Raw genomic sequence first — 17,579 nt, 5'->3', positions numbered from 1 at the left:
AAAAGGTCATAAAAGCAGTGAAACTTCAGTTTTTACAGAATAAAATGTGAACAGGCAGGACTGAGGCTCAAAGCCTCAGTGTGTAGCTGTCCATACCTAAACGTTACAAAAGCACAACCACTGTCCACACCCCAACCACACCTCACCTCACAGTAAATGATCATTTCCATTTTAAGCATTTCCAAATAATCATTTTCCATACTGCCAGTATAAATATACACAGTATACTGCCATCACTACAATATACATGTTTTACACACTCCTTTTGTTGTTGACATTTACAGGCTGTGTGCAAAAGGCCACACTCTTCAAATTCATGCCAACTAATATTTTTACGTCCAGTAGGTGTCCTACTAGAGCAAATGAAGCTTCAAGAAGCTTTGCGCTGGGATGAACCAATTGGATGAAAAGCTTCAGTGCTTCATGAAGCTTCATCTACCCATCACTAATCAACAATACTCGGATGTAAGCACCCGTGTATAACACAATAGGCAAAATTACGCTTGCTAACCTTTCCACATCACAGGCTTCTCATTAAATAAACATTTTTTTTCAAATACTCACCATGATCTGAGACCGTTTAAATATTTTGTTACTCTGAAAATATGGCAGTATGAAGCTAAACCTTTAGCTTGACGGCTAAAGCAATGCTAAGATTTACACGGAAACGATCAGCGGACATCGTTAAAGTACTATTGGTCTACATTCTTCTTCTATGGTAGCAGCCTGGGCAGAGTAACAGCCAACTTTAAACTGCGCCATCTGTTGGCACAAATTACAGTAGAAAACATTATTGCGACAACACGTTTTTTGGGGAAAAATAACAGAGATTGAAACTTTATTGATAATTTGTCCAAATTGAAAAATGCCCTCCTCCAAAAATATCACGTGACAACCTCATTGCCTTACAGAATTATGACGTCACACACATGTAGAATCTTACCACCATTCTGATCCTTTGATCCTTTGATCCAAAAATCTATAAATAGCGGTGAAGAGCAACGACTTTTAGTCCGTTTCTCGCAGCATTGATGTGTGCAGCATTGAACCGTTCGCCAGAAAAGCCTTTTGAAATATTTGGATCCTTTGCAATTCTAACTGTATCCAGACCCAAGATGTCTCAAACAAATCCAAAGGGACAAGAAGTTGACCCCTACACTCTTCCCTGGGATGAGCCACTAGACTCTTCCCTTTCCTCTCTTCCTTGGTGTGACCAAGTCGAACTAGAGGAAAAGCGTTTGGAAGAAATGGAGGATGAAGCGCTCAGAAACACCGAAAAGATTAAGTTCTTGATGGAGGAAAATGAGCAAAAGAGCGCTCAGCTAAAAAAGTTGTCATACCAGCTTCAAGAAAAGGAAGCTATTATTGAGGAGAAACAACAAGATCTCCATGACATGGACAAAAAGAACCAGGAGCTCCAAGGAAAGCTTGATGAAGCCCTGCAACAAAATAAAAAACTTGTCCAAGAGAAAAAACAAGACGGCACGAAGAAGAGAGGGCTGTACAGCAATCTCCAAGAAATGGAGCTAATGTACAGTGTATACAAAAAAAAGCTTGATCGCACACTGCTAGAAAATGAAAAGCTTCTCCAAGAAAAAAGGCAACAGGAGTTAAAAGAGAAAGAAATGCATTCCAAGCTTCAGAGCATCAAGCAACACAATGAAAGCTTGCAAGGAAAGCTTGATGAAGCTCTTCGACAAAATAGAAAACTCCTCCAAGAGAAGAAAGAAGATGGCATGAAGAAGAGAGGGCTGCACAGCAACCTCCGAGACATGGAGCTAAAGTACAATGTTGACAAAAAAAGGCTTGATCGCACAGAGCAAGCAAATGAGAAGCTCCTCCAAGAGAAAAGGGAACAAGAAAGCAAACAAAAAGAAATGGATTCCAATCTTCAGAGCATCAAGCAACAAAATGAAAGCTTGCAAGGAAAGCTCGATGAAGCTCTGCGACAAAATAAAGCAATCCTTCAAGAGAAAGAGCAGCTGGACAGAAAGCAGGGAGACATGGAGTGCCAACTCCAGCTCATGGAGGGAAATGACAGGATGCTGCAGGTAAAGTTCAATGAGACACTGCACAAATATCAAGACCTGCTTCAAGAAAGAGAACAGCTGGTCAGTAAGCAGAGAGAAGAAAAACTTCTTCTCCAGGAGTTTGAGAAGAACAACCAAAACCTGCAAGAACTTTACAACAAACTGAAGTTCAAAGCATCTGAGCTGGAAGGAGAAAATGAAAAACTACAAAAACAGGAGGTAACATCTAAAGTGCTGACAGAAAGGTTGGAAGAAAAACAAGGCGAAAAAGAAGAAGTGGTGAAAAAATGCAACAAGCTGCAGAAGCAAAACACCGAAACAATCGAGGAGCTGATCCTCATCCTTGAGAAAAAGCAGAAAAAGAAAAAACGCTTCTGCTTCTTCTCGAGGAAGAACACTCCTTCTCTCACTACTGCCAATGTCACCTCTTCTTCCCCCACCTCTATTCCAGCTTAATTCCCCCCCCCCCCCCCCCCTTAACTACTAACACCTCTCCCATCTCCCTCCCCTCTCTTCACAGTCACCCCCCAACCAGTCCCGACAGTTGACTGCCCCCTCTAGAGCCTGGTTCTGTCATAGGTTTCTTCCTTTAATTTTAAAGGGAGTTTTTCCTATCCACTGTCGCCTAGTGCTTGCTCGGAGGGGATTGTTGGGGTTTTCTCTCCTCTCTCCCTTTACATCCCACCCACCTTCTCTTTTTTCTTAACAATTGAACAATTAAAAACAATTGGCTGCTAATTAAATGTGTCAAATCAATGTCTTTATTCAAGAATACAAGAAATGGGTAATAGCTGCATGTGTGTTTGTGTGTGTGCATAATATGCATACTTTACGTGTTGGATCCAAATCCCACAAGGAATTAAATAAAACAAGAAGACAAACAAAAACAAATATTTCTCTCCCTTCCCAGGTCAGGAATCAGGATGAGGAAGAAATGAGGTCAGATCAGTGCAGGTTTTTGCACTACTGACAGAAAGTTTCTGCTGATTAAAAAAAAGTATGTCGATATTTCTGAAATACATTTGCAAACAAATAACTTTGACAACTTGTGTTTTTTCATAAAAGAAAAAAGAAAAATCAGAGAGCAGAGCTGGTAAAACAGCTTAGCTCCGCAGGTTACAGGAGATCAGATGCCAAATACTTTTCATGACAGTCTTCGTTATTGCATAAATCTCCCCTTTTATCATTGATCAGTAAATCACTGCATATACATTCATCTAACCGTTATAATTTCATGAGTAAAGATTCTCAGATGACTGAATGGCGGTTTTAGTAAATGTTGAACTTTATTGTGATTTCTATTTTTAGAATCAATAGCACACATTTTGATTTAGTTTTGCAAGCTGCTGATTTCACACAGATCCACTGCCCAAACGTGCCTTTGAGCTTTTCATCATTTAACAAGAATAGGCTCAGGCAATCATTGTGTAATTAGGCTTTGGGAAGGTCTGGGGACAGGTATGATGGTGGTGGTTTTAAAGCACTGTGGCACAACAGCTTGACTCAGGGAGATGTTAAAGATGCCCGCTAGGACATCAGTCAGCTGGTCAGCACGGGCTCCGAGCACGCGTCCAGGTATATTGTCTGGTCCAGCAACTTTGTGTGGGTTGACTTTAGTGAGAGTCCTTCTCACACTGGCCGTGGACAGGGACAGCACTTGGTTGTCTGGCATGGGGCTGGCCCTCTATAGTCCATCTTGCGTCCCACTTAAACAAGTGCGTGTTCACACTGCCCCTGGATGTCCTGGCCTCTGAGGTTAAGGTGTACGGCTCCTGGTTGTCAACTGACCAATTTATCATGGCAAAGTCTGTGGTGGACAAAAAGATAAGAGGCTGATTATAAAAATGATCCATGCACGCCTTATGACCTACAGCATGTACAGTTAACACAGCTAAATGGCTGTGAAATTGTAAAATTACTTTTGAAATAAAGCTATTCAAAGTCAATTAACTGTGACTATAATAATAGCAATGTTAGCCAGCAAACAAAGCGTTAGCACTAATTAAAATAAGCTGCTAGGTGATGTTACCGTTTCAAGTTCTCTCATTGTTTGACATGTAGGGCAGATATTTTGGTGACACTGAGATTAGCCAGACACTAAACAGCAGTGTAATATCAACGCTAGATTAGATGTTTTCTAATCCGATAAAATGACATTATTCCTGTTTATAGAAGATGTTTGTCGTCTGTTTGTTTGACTGACAGGAACAGGAAATAGTGGTTGGAAATTACTGTTGGCGTTACATGAGGGTAAAGAAGGGCTTTAAGCACCTGGGTAAAAACTGGACCCATGATGAAACACTACAACAAGTACAACATATTCTTCAGTTTTAATATGTGACCATACTGTGCAGACTGCTGATGAGTTACACGGTTACATTTCATTAGTCATTGTTAAACTAAAGTGGTAAGCAGTTACTTTATCCTTTCACTTAAAATTTCCAGGAAAAACACTACCTTGGCTACTTTTGTGCTTACATTTGATCTATGCTGGGTCACTACTTTTGCACTATAATGCTGCTGTTGACACCTTGGTTCACACTGACAATTAGAAAAAAGCTGATATGAAAAGAAGGATGGAAAATGCCTGGAATTTAGTTACACTTGCAAATACTGCTGCCTCCAAACTGCAAGCATCAATAAAATGTTACAGTATTGTTTTCTATATCTGTGCATATATCCTTATTGGTAGTTTTCTCGAAATAGAAGATCTTCATTTTTAAAAAAGAAAATCTCTGATAACATTGCTGAAGCTAGCGCCCACCCCTACTGCGCGTACTGCAAATATAAAACTGATATATACTTACATCATGAAGCAGTTGATGTTTGGTTTCTGACAAATACAGTAAAGAGGTGCGTTCTCCCCCTCCATACCAGTGTTCTCAGGCACTGGTACATGGTCAGTGTCAGACACTTCACTGTCCTACAACATACCACATAGGACCACATTAGAAATGACATGTATGTAGACATGCTAATTATACCTGGCTAAATGGATGCAGTAACAAAATGTTACTTAACTACTCTAGTTATTAGTTTCCAGATGTGTGCAGTTGCTCCAGTCTTACTGACAGTATACTGTTTCAAACACCAGTGCCAACATTTTATTTTTTAAATCTTAGTATGATTCTGCACCAAGACTTGTGGCCTGTTGCTCGGTAACTTATTGTCTGACTACATTAACTACAGTTCATAAACATCATTCATTTTCTCCTACTTATTTTATTCAGGTTGTATTCCAGCTGTCATAGGGCAAAAGTACACCCTGGACAGGTCGCCAGTCTGTTGGAGGGTTATTAGAGAGACTCAGACAACCACTCACACCAACAGCCAACTAACCTAACCCCGCGCATGTCTTTGGAGTTCAACACCAGTCTGGCCGAATCACAGATAAGCAGGGTGTCTGTGCTGCAGAGCACAGCTGTGTCAGAGACTCTTGACATGTTGTTGCGCCCTTATTCGTATTACTGAAACCATATATCTATTCTAGCTCACCCTAAAACTGTGGATAAAATTAATCTGTTAATAAACGTGGTCAATTATTTGGGAATGTTCTGGCAAGAACGTCGCATTCTTCCGGTGGGGAAACTAATCATAATACATAGTAATTATAATAATAATAACAATAATAAATATAATCACCGGTAAAGTCAGTTAGCGAACACTACTGGCATGTAATGCCAATGACGACCATTTCACAAACTGTCGAAAATGCTCAAAATGTTGTCAGCACCAAAAGTGAAGGGCTGACAGTTGTGTTATATACGAACCGTAAGCGCTAATGTTGGTTAGCATCAGCTAAAGCGAGGAAGTTTGACACTTGCAGAGGCAGTGAACGCAGAGAGAGCTTAAAAACGCATTGTGTGGTTTTTTAGTCTTTGCTTCGTTGCTTTGGGATTTATTTTTTTTTTGCATTAAGACGTTGCCCACAAAATTACAGATATAACGGTGACTTAGCTGCTCGTTGGATAAACCCATGGACCTTAGAAAAGATCAACAATACTCGGATGTAAGCACCCGTGTATAACACAATAGGCAAAATTACGCTTGCTAACCTTTCCACATCACAGGCTTCTCATTAAATAAACATTTTTTTTTCAAATACTCACCATGATCTGAGACCGTTTAAATATTTTGTTACTCTGAAAATATGGCAGTATGAAGCTAAACCTTTAGCTTGACGGCTAAAGCAATGCTAAGATTTACACGGAAACGATCAGCGGACATCGTTAAAGTACTATTGGTCTACATTCTTCTTCTATGGTAGCAGCCTGGGCAGAGTAACAGCCAACTTTAAACTGCGCCATCTGTTGGCACAAATTACAGTAGAAAACATTATTGCGACAACACGTTTTTTGGGGAAAATAACAGAGATTGAAACTTTATTGATAATTTGTCCAAGTTGAAAAATGCCCTCCTCCAAAAATATCACGTGACAACCTCATTGCCTTACAGAATTATGACGTCACACACGTAGAATCTTACCACCATTCTTTCCTTTGATCCAAAAACCTATAAATAGGGGTGAAGAGCAACGACTTTTAGTCCGTTTCTCGCAGCCTTGATGTGTGCAGCATTGAACCGTTCGCCAGAAAAGCCTTTTGAAATATTTGGATCCTTTGCAGTTGTAACTGTATCCAGACCCAACATGTCTCAAACAAATCCAAAGGGACAAGAAGTTGACCCATACGCTCTTCCCTGGGATGAGCCACTAGACTCTTCCCTTTCCTCTCTTCCTTGGTGTGACCAAGTGGAACTAGAGGAAAAGCGTTTGGAAGAAATGGAGGATGAAGCGCTCAGAAACACAGAGAAGATTAAGTTCTTGATGGAGGAAAATGAGCGAAAGAGCGCTCAACTAAAAAAGTTGTCATACCAGCTTCAAGAAAAGGAAGCTATTATTGAGGAGAAACAACAAGATCTCCATGACATGGACAAAAAGAACCAGGAGCTCCAAGGAAAGCTTGATGAAGCCCTGCAACAAAATAAAAAACTTGTCCAAGAGAAGAAACAAGACGGCATGAAGAAGAGAGGGCTGCACAGCAATCTCCAAGAAATGGAGCTAATGTACAGTGTATACAAAAAAAAGCTTGATCGCACACTGCTAGAAAATGAAAAGCTTCTCCAAGAGAAAAGGCAACAGGAGTTAAAAGAGAAAGAAATGCATTCCAAGCTTCAGAGCATCAAGCAACACAATGAAAGCTTGCAAGGAAAGCTTGATGAAGCTCTTCAACAAAATAGAAAACTCCTCCAAGAGAAGAAAGAAGATGGCATGAAGAAGAGAGGGCTGCACTCCAATCTCCGAGAAATGGAGCTAATGTACAATGTTGACAAAAAAAGGCTTGATCGCACAGAGCAAGCAAATGAGAAGCTCCTCCAAGAGAAAAGGGAACAAGAAATCAAACAAAAAGAAATGGATTCCAATCTGCAGAGCATCAAGCAACAAAATGAAAGCTTGCAAGGAAAGCTTGATGAAGCTCTGCGACAAAATAAAGAAATCCTTCAAGAGAAAGAGCAGCTGGACAGAAAGCAGGGAGACATGGAGTGCCAACTCCAGCTCATGGAGGGAAACAACAGGATGCTGCAGGTAAAGTTCGAATGAGACACTGCACAAATATCAAGACCTGCTTCAAGAAAGAGAACAGCTGGTCAGTAAGCAGAGAGAAGAAAAACTTCTTCTCCAGGAGTTTGAGAAGAACAACCAAAACCTGCAAGAACTTTACAACAAACTGAAGTTCAAAGCATCTGAGCTGGAAGGAGAAAATGAAAAACTACAAAAACAGGAGGTAACATCTAAAGTGCTGACAGAAAGGTTGGAAGAAAAACAAGGCGAAAAAGAAGAAGTGGTGAAAAAATGCAACAAGCTGCAGAAGCAAAACACCGAAACAATCGAGGAGCTGATCCTCATCCTTGAGAAAAAGCAGAAAAAGAAAAAACGCTTCTGCTTCTTCTCGAGGAAGAACACTCCTTCTCTCACTACTGCCAATGTCACCTCTTCTTCCCCCACCTCTATTCCAGCTTAATTCCCCCCCCCCCCCCCCCCCTTAACTACTAACACCTCTCCCATCTCCCTCCCCTCTCTTCACAGTCACCCCCCAACCAGTCCCGACAGTTGACTGCCCCCTCTAGAGCCTGGTTCTGTCATAGGTTTCTTCCTTTTAAAGGGAGTTTTTCCTATCCACTGTCGCCTAGTGCTTGCTCAGAGGGGATTGTTGGGGTTTTCTCTCCTCTCTCCCTTTACTTCCATCCCACCCACCCCCACCTTTTCTTTTTCTTAATAATTGAACAATAAAAACAATTGGCCGCTAATTAAATGTGTCAAATCAATGTCTTTATTCAAGAATACAAGAAATGGGTAATAGCTGCATGTGTGTTTGTGTGTGTGCATAATATGCATACTTTACGTGTTGGATCCAAATCCCACAAGGAATTAAATAAAACAAGAAGACAAACAAAAACAAATATTTCTCTCCCTTCCCAGGTCAGGAATCAGGATGAGGAAGAAATGAGGTCAGATCAGTGCAGGTTTTTGCACTACTGACATAAAGTTTCTGCTGATTAAAAAAAGTATGTCGATATTTCTGAAATACATTTGCAAACAAATAACTTTGACAACTTGTGTTTTTTCATAAAAGAAAAAAGAAAAATCAGAGAGCAGAGCTGGTAAAACAGCTTAGCTCCGCAGGTTACAGGAGATCAGATGCCAAATACTTTTCATGACAGTCTTCGTTATTGCATAAATCTCCCCTTTTATCATTGATCAGTAAATCACTGCATATACATTCATCTAACCGTTATAATTTCATGAGTAAAGACTCTCAGATGACTGAATGGTGGTTTTAGTAAATGTTGAACTTTATTGTGATTTCTATTTTTAGAATCAATAGCACACATTTTGATTTAGTTTTGCAAGCTGCTGATTTCACACAGATCCACTGCCCAAACGTGCCTTTGAGTTTTTCATCATTTAACAAGAATAGGCTCAGGCAATCATTGTGTAATTAGGCTTTGGGAAGGTCTGGGGACAGGTATGATGGTGGTGGTTTTAAAGCACTGTGGCACAACAGCTTTACTCAGGGAGATGTTAAAGATGCCCGCTAGGACATCAGTCAGCTGGTCAGCACGGGCTCCGAGCACGCGTCCAGGTATATTGTCTGGTCCAGCAGCTTTGTGTGGGTTGACTTTAGTGAGAGTCCTTCTCACACTGGCCGTGGACAGGGACAGCACTTGGTTGTCTGGCAAGCGGGTGGCCCTCTATAGTCCGTCTTGCGTCCCATTTAAGCAAGTGCGTGTTCACACTGCCCCTGGATGTCCTGGCCTCTGAGGTTAAGGTGTACGGCTCCTGGTTGTCAACTGACCAATTTATCATGGCAAAGCCTGTGGTGGACAAAAGATAAGAGGCTGATTATAAAAATGATCCATGCACGCCTTATGACCTACAGCATGTACAGTTAACACAGCTAAATGGCTGTGAAATTGTAAAATTACTTTTGAAATAAAGCTATTCAAAGTCAATTAACTGTGACTATAATAATAGCAATGTTAGCCAGCAAACAAAACGTTAGCACTAATTAAAATAAGCTGCTAGGTGATGTTACTGTTTCAAGTTCTCTCATTGTTTGACATGTAGGGCAGATATTTTGGTGACACTGAGATCAGCCAGACACTAAACAGCAGTGTAATATCAACGCTAGATTAGATGTTTTCTAATCCGATAAAATGACATTATTCCTGTTTATAGAAGATGTTTGTCGTCTGTTTGTTTGACTGACAGGAACAGGAAATAGTGGTTGGAAATTACTGTTGGTGTTACATGAGGGTAAAGAAGGGCTTTAAGCACCTGGGTAAAAACTGGACCCATGATGAAACACTACAACAAGTACAACATATTCTTCAGTTTTAATATGTGACCATACTGTGCAGACTGCTGATGAGTTACACGGTTACATTTCATTAATCATTGTTAAACTAAAGTGGTAAGCAGTTACTTTATCCTTTCACTTAAAATTTCCAGGAAAAACACTACCTTGGCTACTTTTGTGCTTACATTTGATCTATGCTGGGTCACTACTTTTGCACTATAATGCTGCTGCTGACACCTTGGTTCACACTGACAACTAGAAAAAAGCTGATAGGAAAAGAAGGATGGAAAATGCCTGGAATTTAGTTACACTTGCAAATACTGCTGCCTCCAAACTGCAAGCATCAATAAAATGTTACAGTATTGTTTTCTATATCTGTGCATATATCCTTATTGGTAGTTTTCTCGAAATAGAAGATCTTCATTTAAAAAAAAAAAACCTCTGATAACATTGCTGAAGCTAGCGCCCACCCCTACTGCGCATACTGCAAATATAAAACTGATATATACTTACATCATGGAGCAGTTGATGTCTGGTTTCCGACAAATACAGTAAAGAGGTGCGTTCTCCCCCTCCATACCAGTGTTCTCAGGCACTGGTACATGGTCAGTGTCAGACACTTCACTGTCCTACAACATACCACATAGGACCACATTAGAAATGACATGTATGTAGACATGCTAATTATACCTGGCTAAATGGATGCAGTAACAAAATGTTACTTAACTACTCTAGTTATTAGTTTCCAGATGTGTGCAGTTGCTCCAGTCTTACTGACAGTATACTGTTTCAAACACCAGTGCCAACATTTTATTTTTTAAATCTTAGTATGATTCTGCACCAAGACTTGTGGCCTGTTGCTCGGTAACTTATTGTCTGACTACATTAACTACAGTTCATAAACATCATTCATTTTCTCCTACTTATTTTATTCAGGTTGTATTCCAGCTGTCATAGGGCAAAAGTACACCCTGGACAGGTCGCCAGTCTGTTGGAGGGTTATTAGAGAGACTCAGACAACCACTCACACCAACAGCCAACTAACCTAACCCCGCGCATGTCTTTGGAGTTCAACACCAGTCTGGCCGAATCACAGATAAGCAGGGTGTCTGTGCTGCAGAGCACAGCTGTGTCAGAGACTCTTGACATCAATGTAGCGTTAAGGATGCGGAGCGACGGGTGCACTAACGTAATGAAATTATGAGAGTGATCGTCATTGTCTCTATGTTGTTGCGCCCTTATTCGTATTACTGAAACCATATATCTATTCTAGCTCACCCTAAAACTGTGGATAAAATTAATCTGTTAATAAACGTGGTCAATTATTTGGGAATGTTCTGGCAAGAACGTCGCATTCTTCCGGTGGGGAAACTAATCATAATACATAGTAATTATAATAATAATAACAATAATAAATATAATCACCGGTAAAGTCAGTTAGCAAACACTACTGGCATGTAATGCCAATGACGACCATTTCACAAACTGTCGAAAATGCTCAAAATGTTGTCAGCACCAAAAGTGAAGGGCTGACAGTTGTGTTTATATGAAAAACTGCAAAAACAGGAGGCAACATCTAAAGTGCTGAAAGAAAGGTTGGAAGTAAAACAAGCTGAAATAGAAGAAGTGGAGAAAAAATGCAACAAGCTGCAGAAGGAGAACACAGAAACAATCGAGGAGTTGAAAATCCTCATCCTCGAGAAAAAGGTGCTCGTGATAAAGCAGCTGGAGAAAAAGAAAAAACGCTTCCGCTTCTTCTGGAGGAAGAACACTCCTTCTTTCACTACTGCCGATGTGTCAGATCAATGGCTTTATTCAAGAATACAAGTAATGGGTAATAGCTGCATGTGTGTTTGTGTGTGTGTATAATATGCATACTTTACTTGTTGGATCCATATCCTACAAGGAATTAAATAAAACAAGAAGACAAACAAAAACAAAACAAAAATATTTTTCTCTCCCTTCCAAGGTCAGGAATCAGGATGAGGAAGAAATTAGGTCAGATCAGTGCAGGTTTTTGCACTGCTGACATTGAAAAATGTATGGCGAGATTTCCAATATACATTTGCAATCAAGTAACTTTGACAACATAAAGTTTTTTAAATCAAAGAGTGGAGCTGGAAACACAGCTTAGCTCAACAGGTTACAGGAGATCCAAAGCCACCTACTTTTCATGACAATCTTCCTTGTGGCATAAATCTCCCCTTTGATCATTGATCAGTAAATCACTGCATATAAATTCATCTAACTGTTATAATTTAATGAGTAAAGATTGTCAGATGATTGAATTGCGGTTTTAGTAAATGTTGAACCTTGTTGTGATTTCTGTTTTTAGAATCAATAGCCCACATTTTCATCCACTGCCCAAACGTGCCTTTGAGTTTTTCATCATTTAACAAGAATAGGTTCAGGCAACCATTGTGTAATTAGGCTTTGTGTATGTTGGAGATGGCATTTGGCCAAATAGAGAACATGCTACTACCAGCATCAACCCCCTTTTTTCTCAAGCTTTTCACTGGTATCCATTACAGTTCATTTGTTATACCAAGGACTTCCACAACCCCAACACAACTGACTTCAGCGTCCAACCAAATAGAAAAACTATGACTGCTTAAGAAAACAGCGCAAAACATTTCAGCCTGTTTCAATTTCAGCATCTGCAGTATTAATGAGCATGAGTTAAAACAGATCAGCTTTCTGAACTAAAAGGTTTTAATAAATTTGCACAAAAGGTAAGGAAACGTGTGTTTTGTTGATAATTTCTTTTTGTCAGTTAACCTTATACCGTTTTCCCCCCTTAAATGGTGTCACATTTGTAAGGAAAATTCATTTTTGGTCACACCCATGAGAAACTTGCCAAATGTTCTCTGGAAATCAGTGTTTTCTGCTACTGACTCTTATTTTGAGCCTCTTGTATTCCACATGCTGACAGTCAGGTGCCTGAATGGAGCCTGATCGTCAGCAATTGTTAGCTTAGACTGTTCCACAACAGTCAGTTGCTGTTTACTCCAAACATACCACATTTCTCTGTAGGGCTGCTCGATTATGGCAAAAATGATAATCACGATTATTTTCACTGAAATTGAGATCTCGATTATTTGACGATATTTATTTAACCCTTTAAGACTTACCATAGAACCAAGTCCGCCAGAGCTTATATTATATTTTTACATGCTGTAGTGCCGTTTTTGGGAGCATTTCGAGTTGCTATACAACTGTTATAGCCCATATTTTAATAATATGTATGCATTAAGTCCATAGTAACTACATTAATTGCAAAAAAGTGCAATAAACTACAAAAAAATTGAAAATCGTTTTTGTTTTGTTTTTTTTACATATATTTCTACTTGGAGAAATTTAAGAGGCTTATCCCTCAAAACTTTAAATACAAAAAAGTTGCAAAAAATAGTTTACACCAACAGGAAATTTATTTTGAGTGTCTTCATAGTTTTATTTTGGAGATACAGCAATTTTTATATGCTGCAGGAAAAACAAAAAACAATCCTATGATGCAAATTTGCAAATAAAACAGCCTGTTCATCAAAATAAACTATTTCCAGCAGTGCAATTCGAGTTCCAAGCATCCCAGAAACTATTCAGAAAAGTCAAACATGACTTATAAAAACACCAGTATAGGCTTTTAAGGCCTACAAGTAAAAAACTACATTTTCCGCAAAAATGATGTCACTTCCGGTTTTGGACAGGAAATGGGGGACATGAGATAGTTCGTGTTGATGTCTTTTTCAATGTGGGAAGTGTTACGAACAGCTGATCGGATCGGCAAAGCATGTTTCTGGAATATTATGTTTTTTTTTCCTGCAAGCGCTTTTTATGCAATTTTTGCAAAGCTATATGTGGAAGGAAACCGTGACCGAGGACAAGCTGATGGCATAAGATGTAAGTACAACTCCTCCGGTTTAATATGCAAAACAAATTATTGCGCTAGCTTACGCGGTTCAGGTTCTACAGGGATTTAAAGGGTTAACAATAACAATGTATTGAATAATGACTTTAAAAAAATACTATAAAATAGTGTGCAAATGTTTGCAATATAAGAAATAAATGAAAAATGTAAACATCTATGTTTAGTGAACTTTGCAGTGTTGCTCTGTGGTGCAGCTACGACACTGTAGCAAAGTTTACACACTATGTCTACTTGATCCACGTCTGACTCCACAAACGCATAATGTTTCCACACCACTGAAGTTTTTTTTTTACCTCTCTTTTCAACCAATGGCAGTCACTCTCCTCTCCAAATAACTTCTGCCTAGCTTTCCGAGCTTCCCTCGCGGGGGCCCATCACGTATAGGTGTAACGGAGAAACAGCCAATCAAATCGCAGCTTTTCGGGCATTGGAAAAAAATGGGGTTTTTTTTACACTGAACTGTCTGAGCGCGGGTTCGAGTCCTGGTTGGGACAAAGGTTGTGTTACATTATCAAAAGTTAAACACCATTTTCAATTTACTTATTGTGGATAACATTTATTTTTCACTTTGCTTTTAATTTTTATTTCATTATCATTTTATTTATATTATATAGTGTTATGGCCTGTGGAGCAATTTTTCTGCATTACGTACCTATACTGTCACAAAGTACATAACTCAGACTAAACTGTATCATCACAGTTTTGAGATGATACATACCAGACATATAGTCTACAATTATGCAGACATCCAACTTTTAATACAAAGACTAAAGCTAAAACTACAATACAGATACATTCTGATGACATAGAAAATGAAGCTTATACATAATTTAAACAAGGCATGTCTGTAATAAGTCATCTGTCTGCTTCCTGGTGGCTGTTGGTTTATATCTATTCATTTTCCAGCACAAACTCAGTACTGACATCATTACTTTATTCTAGTCATGCTCTTGCCAGCCTCCACTCTGCATGCTTTAAATCTGTTGCTCTTCTGCTTCTGCCATTCTGCGTTTCAGATCCTCAGCTATGCAGCCCGCCTCCTCTCCTTTCTCCTCCTCACTGTGGTCACTCAGAACCCTGTCCCAGCCTCCATCTTCATCACTACCAGCATTTTGACTCTGGGGTGTGGCTTATGCAAAATCCTGTCACTGCTGAGATTTCTTCTGCTATGATGGGTCATTGGAGTCTAACTGCCTAACAGTTACATTTATTTCTGTATCTCAATAAATCATGTTCAGTTTTTCCACATGATCTCTCCTTATTGAACTGCTTTTGTAGATAAGCTTCAAGCCAGAAAGCAACAATACCTAAACCAAAAATATTATCATCAGAAGTGAGACAGTGTCTGGACTATCTCCAGCTGTGTTGCATGTATTAAAGGTAACTTCAGACACTGTCTGGTTGTCATGTCTGAAACAGGCTGTATAGTCACACAGATAAAAGACAGCAGTCATGTTTCTAATATTACAAATCAACCAGAAAGATTATAAAGATAAAAGCTGTGAGACCCCACTAGAGAAAGGATGGCTTGTTATCATTACATGAAGTGATTTAGAAATAATATGTAAGCTTTCAGGGCAGCACTCACAGCTTTTTAAAACTGATTACCTGATGGTGAGCACACACAGGTATATAAACATACAGGTGAACTCTAAGAGGTTATAAAGACGAGAGCTGTGCTGCTATTTTTACAGAACACAATTTATTCACATTTTTATATTTACAATCAGTTTTTATTTATATAAACAAAATAAACATTACAAAACTAGAACAAAACTGTCTTATATACAATATCAACAGTTTCTCCCCTATTTCCTCTTTTCTTCCACCCATCTTTGTCTCTCTGCCTCGTAGAAAGGAGACTCCTGAATCTCCTTCCAGGTGCTCTTGGCTCGTGAGCCAAAGCCAACCAGCTGATCATTCTCAGAGGCTTCTGCAGCAACACTCACTCTGCTGGTCTTGTAGTTCAGAAGAGTCTTTATCTCTGTAAAGCTGAGGGCATACTGTACAAATGAATGCAAGCTCTCCTTGCCATGCCCTTCTTCCACAGAGGTCCCTGCAGCCTCTTCCTTCTGGAGATCTTTGATCAGGTACATGGTGTACCCGACATCATTCCCCAGAAGCCACCGGAAAGATTTCCCTTTATGCTTTCCAAACTGCAGAATGTACTCTCCCTGCACTTCCTTCATGTCAGACTCATCCCCTCCTCTCTGATAGATGACAGTCAGAGCATTCCGATGTAAACATCCTCCCTCACAGGTGCAGACTTGTCCTGCAGTTTGGGGTCATTTTTAATCCGTCGAGCTTCTTTTGACGGGTCCTGGAGAAGGTATCCAAGTGGCCCCTTGCGGAACACCACAGAGATTTTCCCTGGATATGGTGCAACTTTCTTCTGCATCTTAACAAGCAGTGAAAAAATAAACAATTATATTAAACAAAATTGATTCCAAACACAAACAAAGACATTTCAGGTTATAATCTTGCTGCTGGGTTTACACAGCAGGATGCAGGAGAACAATAACGAGACACAATTTGAAAGAACATTGACAACATTTGGGATAAAAGTGTTTTTTACTCCAGGTATAACAAACTGTTCTGTCTGTAAATAAAAACCTTTCATGGTTGAATGATTATTGGCATATCTGCAAAATTTGTGGTAACTGCTTAGTAGTCATGGCACATAAGAATTGCTGGTAGATTAACAACATATATGTATTTAAGCTATCGTGTTTATTCATACACGAGTGGGCATTGCTCATGTTAGAGATATCAAAACAGATTTTCGCATTGATAAGGTGACTGACCATTACAACATGAAAGCAATACATTTTCTTTTAAAGCAGGTTCAGTCATTTAGCATGTCATCTCATAACAAGACACTTATTGGTTATTTAATTGTACCACATTATAGTAATGTCAGTGTCACAGCAGTCGGAAACCTACAAAGTTTATTTAATGGCAAAACACGTCAATGAAACACGCAATTTATTTAAGGATCACGTTCATTCATTTTTTACCGTGCCACTTTACAACAGCAGATGCAAACTCCTGAGCGATGGATGCTTCGTAAATGCAATCGCAACACGCCTATTACCTGTAATATACACCTGTAAATGTATTCTGTTGGTTTACTGTTATTTCAAACGACGTTTCTTACCTTTGATCAATGAATGAGGAGCGTTGGGATGTGTTGCGAGCGGTGAGTTACTTGTTTTCTCTCCCGAAACGTAAAAGAGGAGATTTTTTAAAAGTGCCGCCGCATCTCAAACTCCCAACAGCGCCGGAAGACCGTAGTGGCCAAAAATATATTACATCCGTAGTGGTTTAGCACTACCATAGAGAATAAATGGGAAACGGTTTAGGCCGTTTAGCTAAACAATCCCAGGCTCCCGGCGGGTACCCTCCCATGTATAAGTATAGAGGCTCTCTCAGCAGCCATTTCCAGTATAAAGAAACGTTCCATGTTTTTCACTGCTCTGGTTTAAAAGCCCACTTCACACATCTCTCTGCATTCTATGAACTCCTTGCAGACTATTCATTTCATTTTCGGTCACTACAATTCGTATGAGTGAGGTGTGAGGGCAGGGTGGGAGGGTTGGAGGTGATGGGACAGGCGGGACGAGACTTCTGTTGATCTTATTAAAGTGAGATTGGCTTTTCTGGATAATTATTATGTCATAATATTTTGGCTATAATATACAATATCAGAATCATGTGTGCCATGGGGATTTATCATTGGAAGAAGGCTGAGAGAACACTACTCTC

The 17,579-nt window shown here is 39.6% G+C and overlaps 1 protein-coding gene and 2 long non-coding RNA genes across 3 annotated transcripts; 1 reads left to right on the top strand and 2 right to left on the bottom strand.

Annotated features, from left to right (window-relative positions):
• The first annotated feature begins 412 nt into the window (after window positions 1-412).
• On the top strand, window positions 413-7,629 carry LOC113011556 (girdin-like). Its single transcript, XM_026151076.1, has 3 exons — window positions 413-2,480; window positions 2,551-2,609; window positions 6,576-7,629. Exons 1-3 carry the CDS (start codon window positions 1,032-1,034, stop codon window positions 7,627-7,629), a joined length of 2,562 nt encoding a protein of 853 aa, XP_026006861.1. The 5' UTR covers window positions 413-1,031.
• On the bottom strand, window positions 2,769-6,336 carry LOC113017284 (uncharacterized). Its single transcript, XR_003271439.1, has 3 exons — window positions 6,140-6,336; window positions 4,838-4,953; window positions 2,769-3,837 (listed from the first exon to the last, which is right to left on the bottom strand). It is a non-coding gene; the product is annotated as an uncharacterized LOC113017284 (long non-coding RNA).
• A 707-nt stretch (window positions 7,630-8,336) lies between the features above and the next one.
• On the bottom strand, window positions 8,337-10,984 carry LOC113017277 (uncharacterized). The gene is made up of 2 exons (XR_003271438.1): window positions 10,403-10,984; window positions 8,337-9,404 (listed from the first exon to the last, which is right to left on the bottom strand). It is a non-coding gene; the product is annotated as an uncharacterized LOC113017277 (long non-coding RNA).
• Window positions 10,985-17,579: the final 6,595 nt, after the last annotated feature.

The sequence above is a fragment of the Astatotilapia calliptera genome, chromosome 3, assembly GCF_900246225.1.
Source record: "Astatotilapia calliptera chromosome 3, fAstCal1.2, whole genome shotgun sequence".
NCBI classification, from domain to species: Eukaryota; Metazoa; Chordata; class Actinopteri; order Cichliformes; family Cichlidae; genus Astatotilapia; species Astatotilapia calliptera.
This window is presented reverse-complemented; position numbering and strand designations above follow the sequence as displayed.

Excerpts from the sequence above, each read along its gene's own strand:
- LOC113011556 (XM_026151076.1), top strand. The coding sequence starts at position 1,032 with ATGTGTGCAGCATTGAACCGTTCGCCAGAAAAGCCTTTTGAAATATTT. Across the intron at positions 2,481-2,550 it reads CTTCCCCCACCTCTATTCCA|TCACCCCCCAACCAGTCCCG; the intron begins GCTTAATTCCCC and ends CTCTCTTCACAG. Across the intron at positions 2,610-6,575 it reads AGAGCCTGGTTCTGTCATAG|TCCGTTTCTCGCAGCCTTGA; the intron begins GTTTCTTCCTTT and ends AACGACTTTTAG.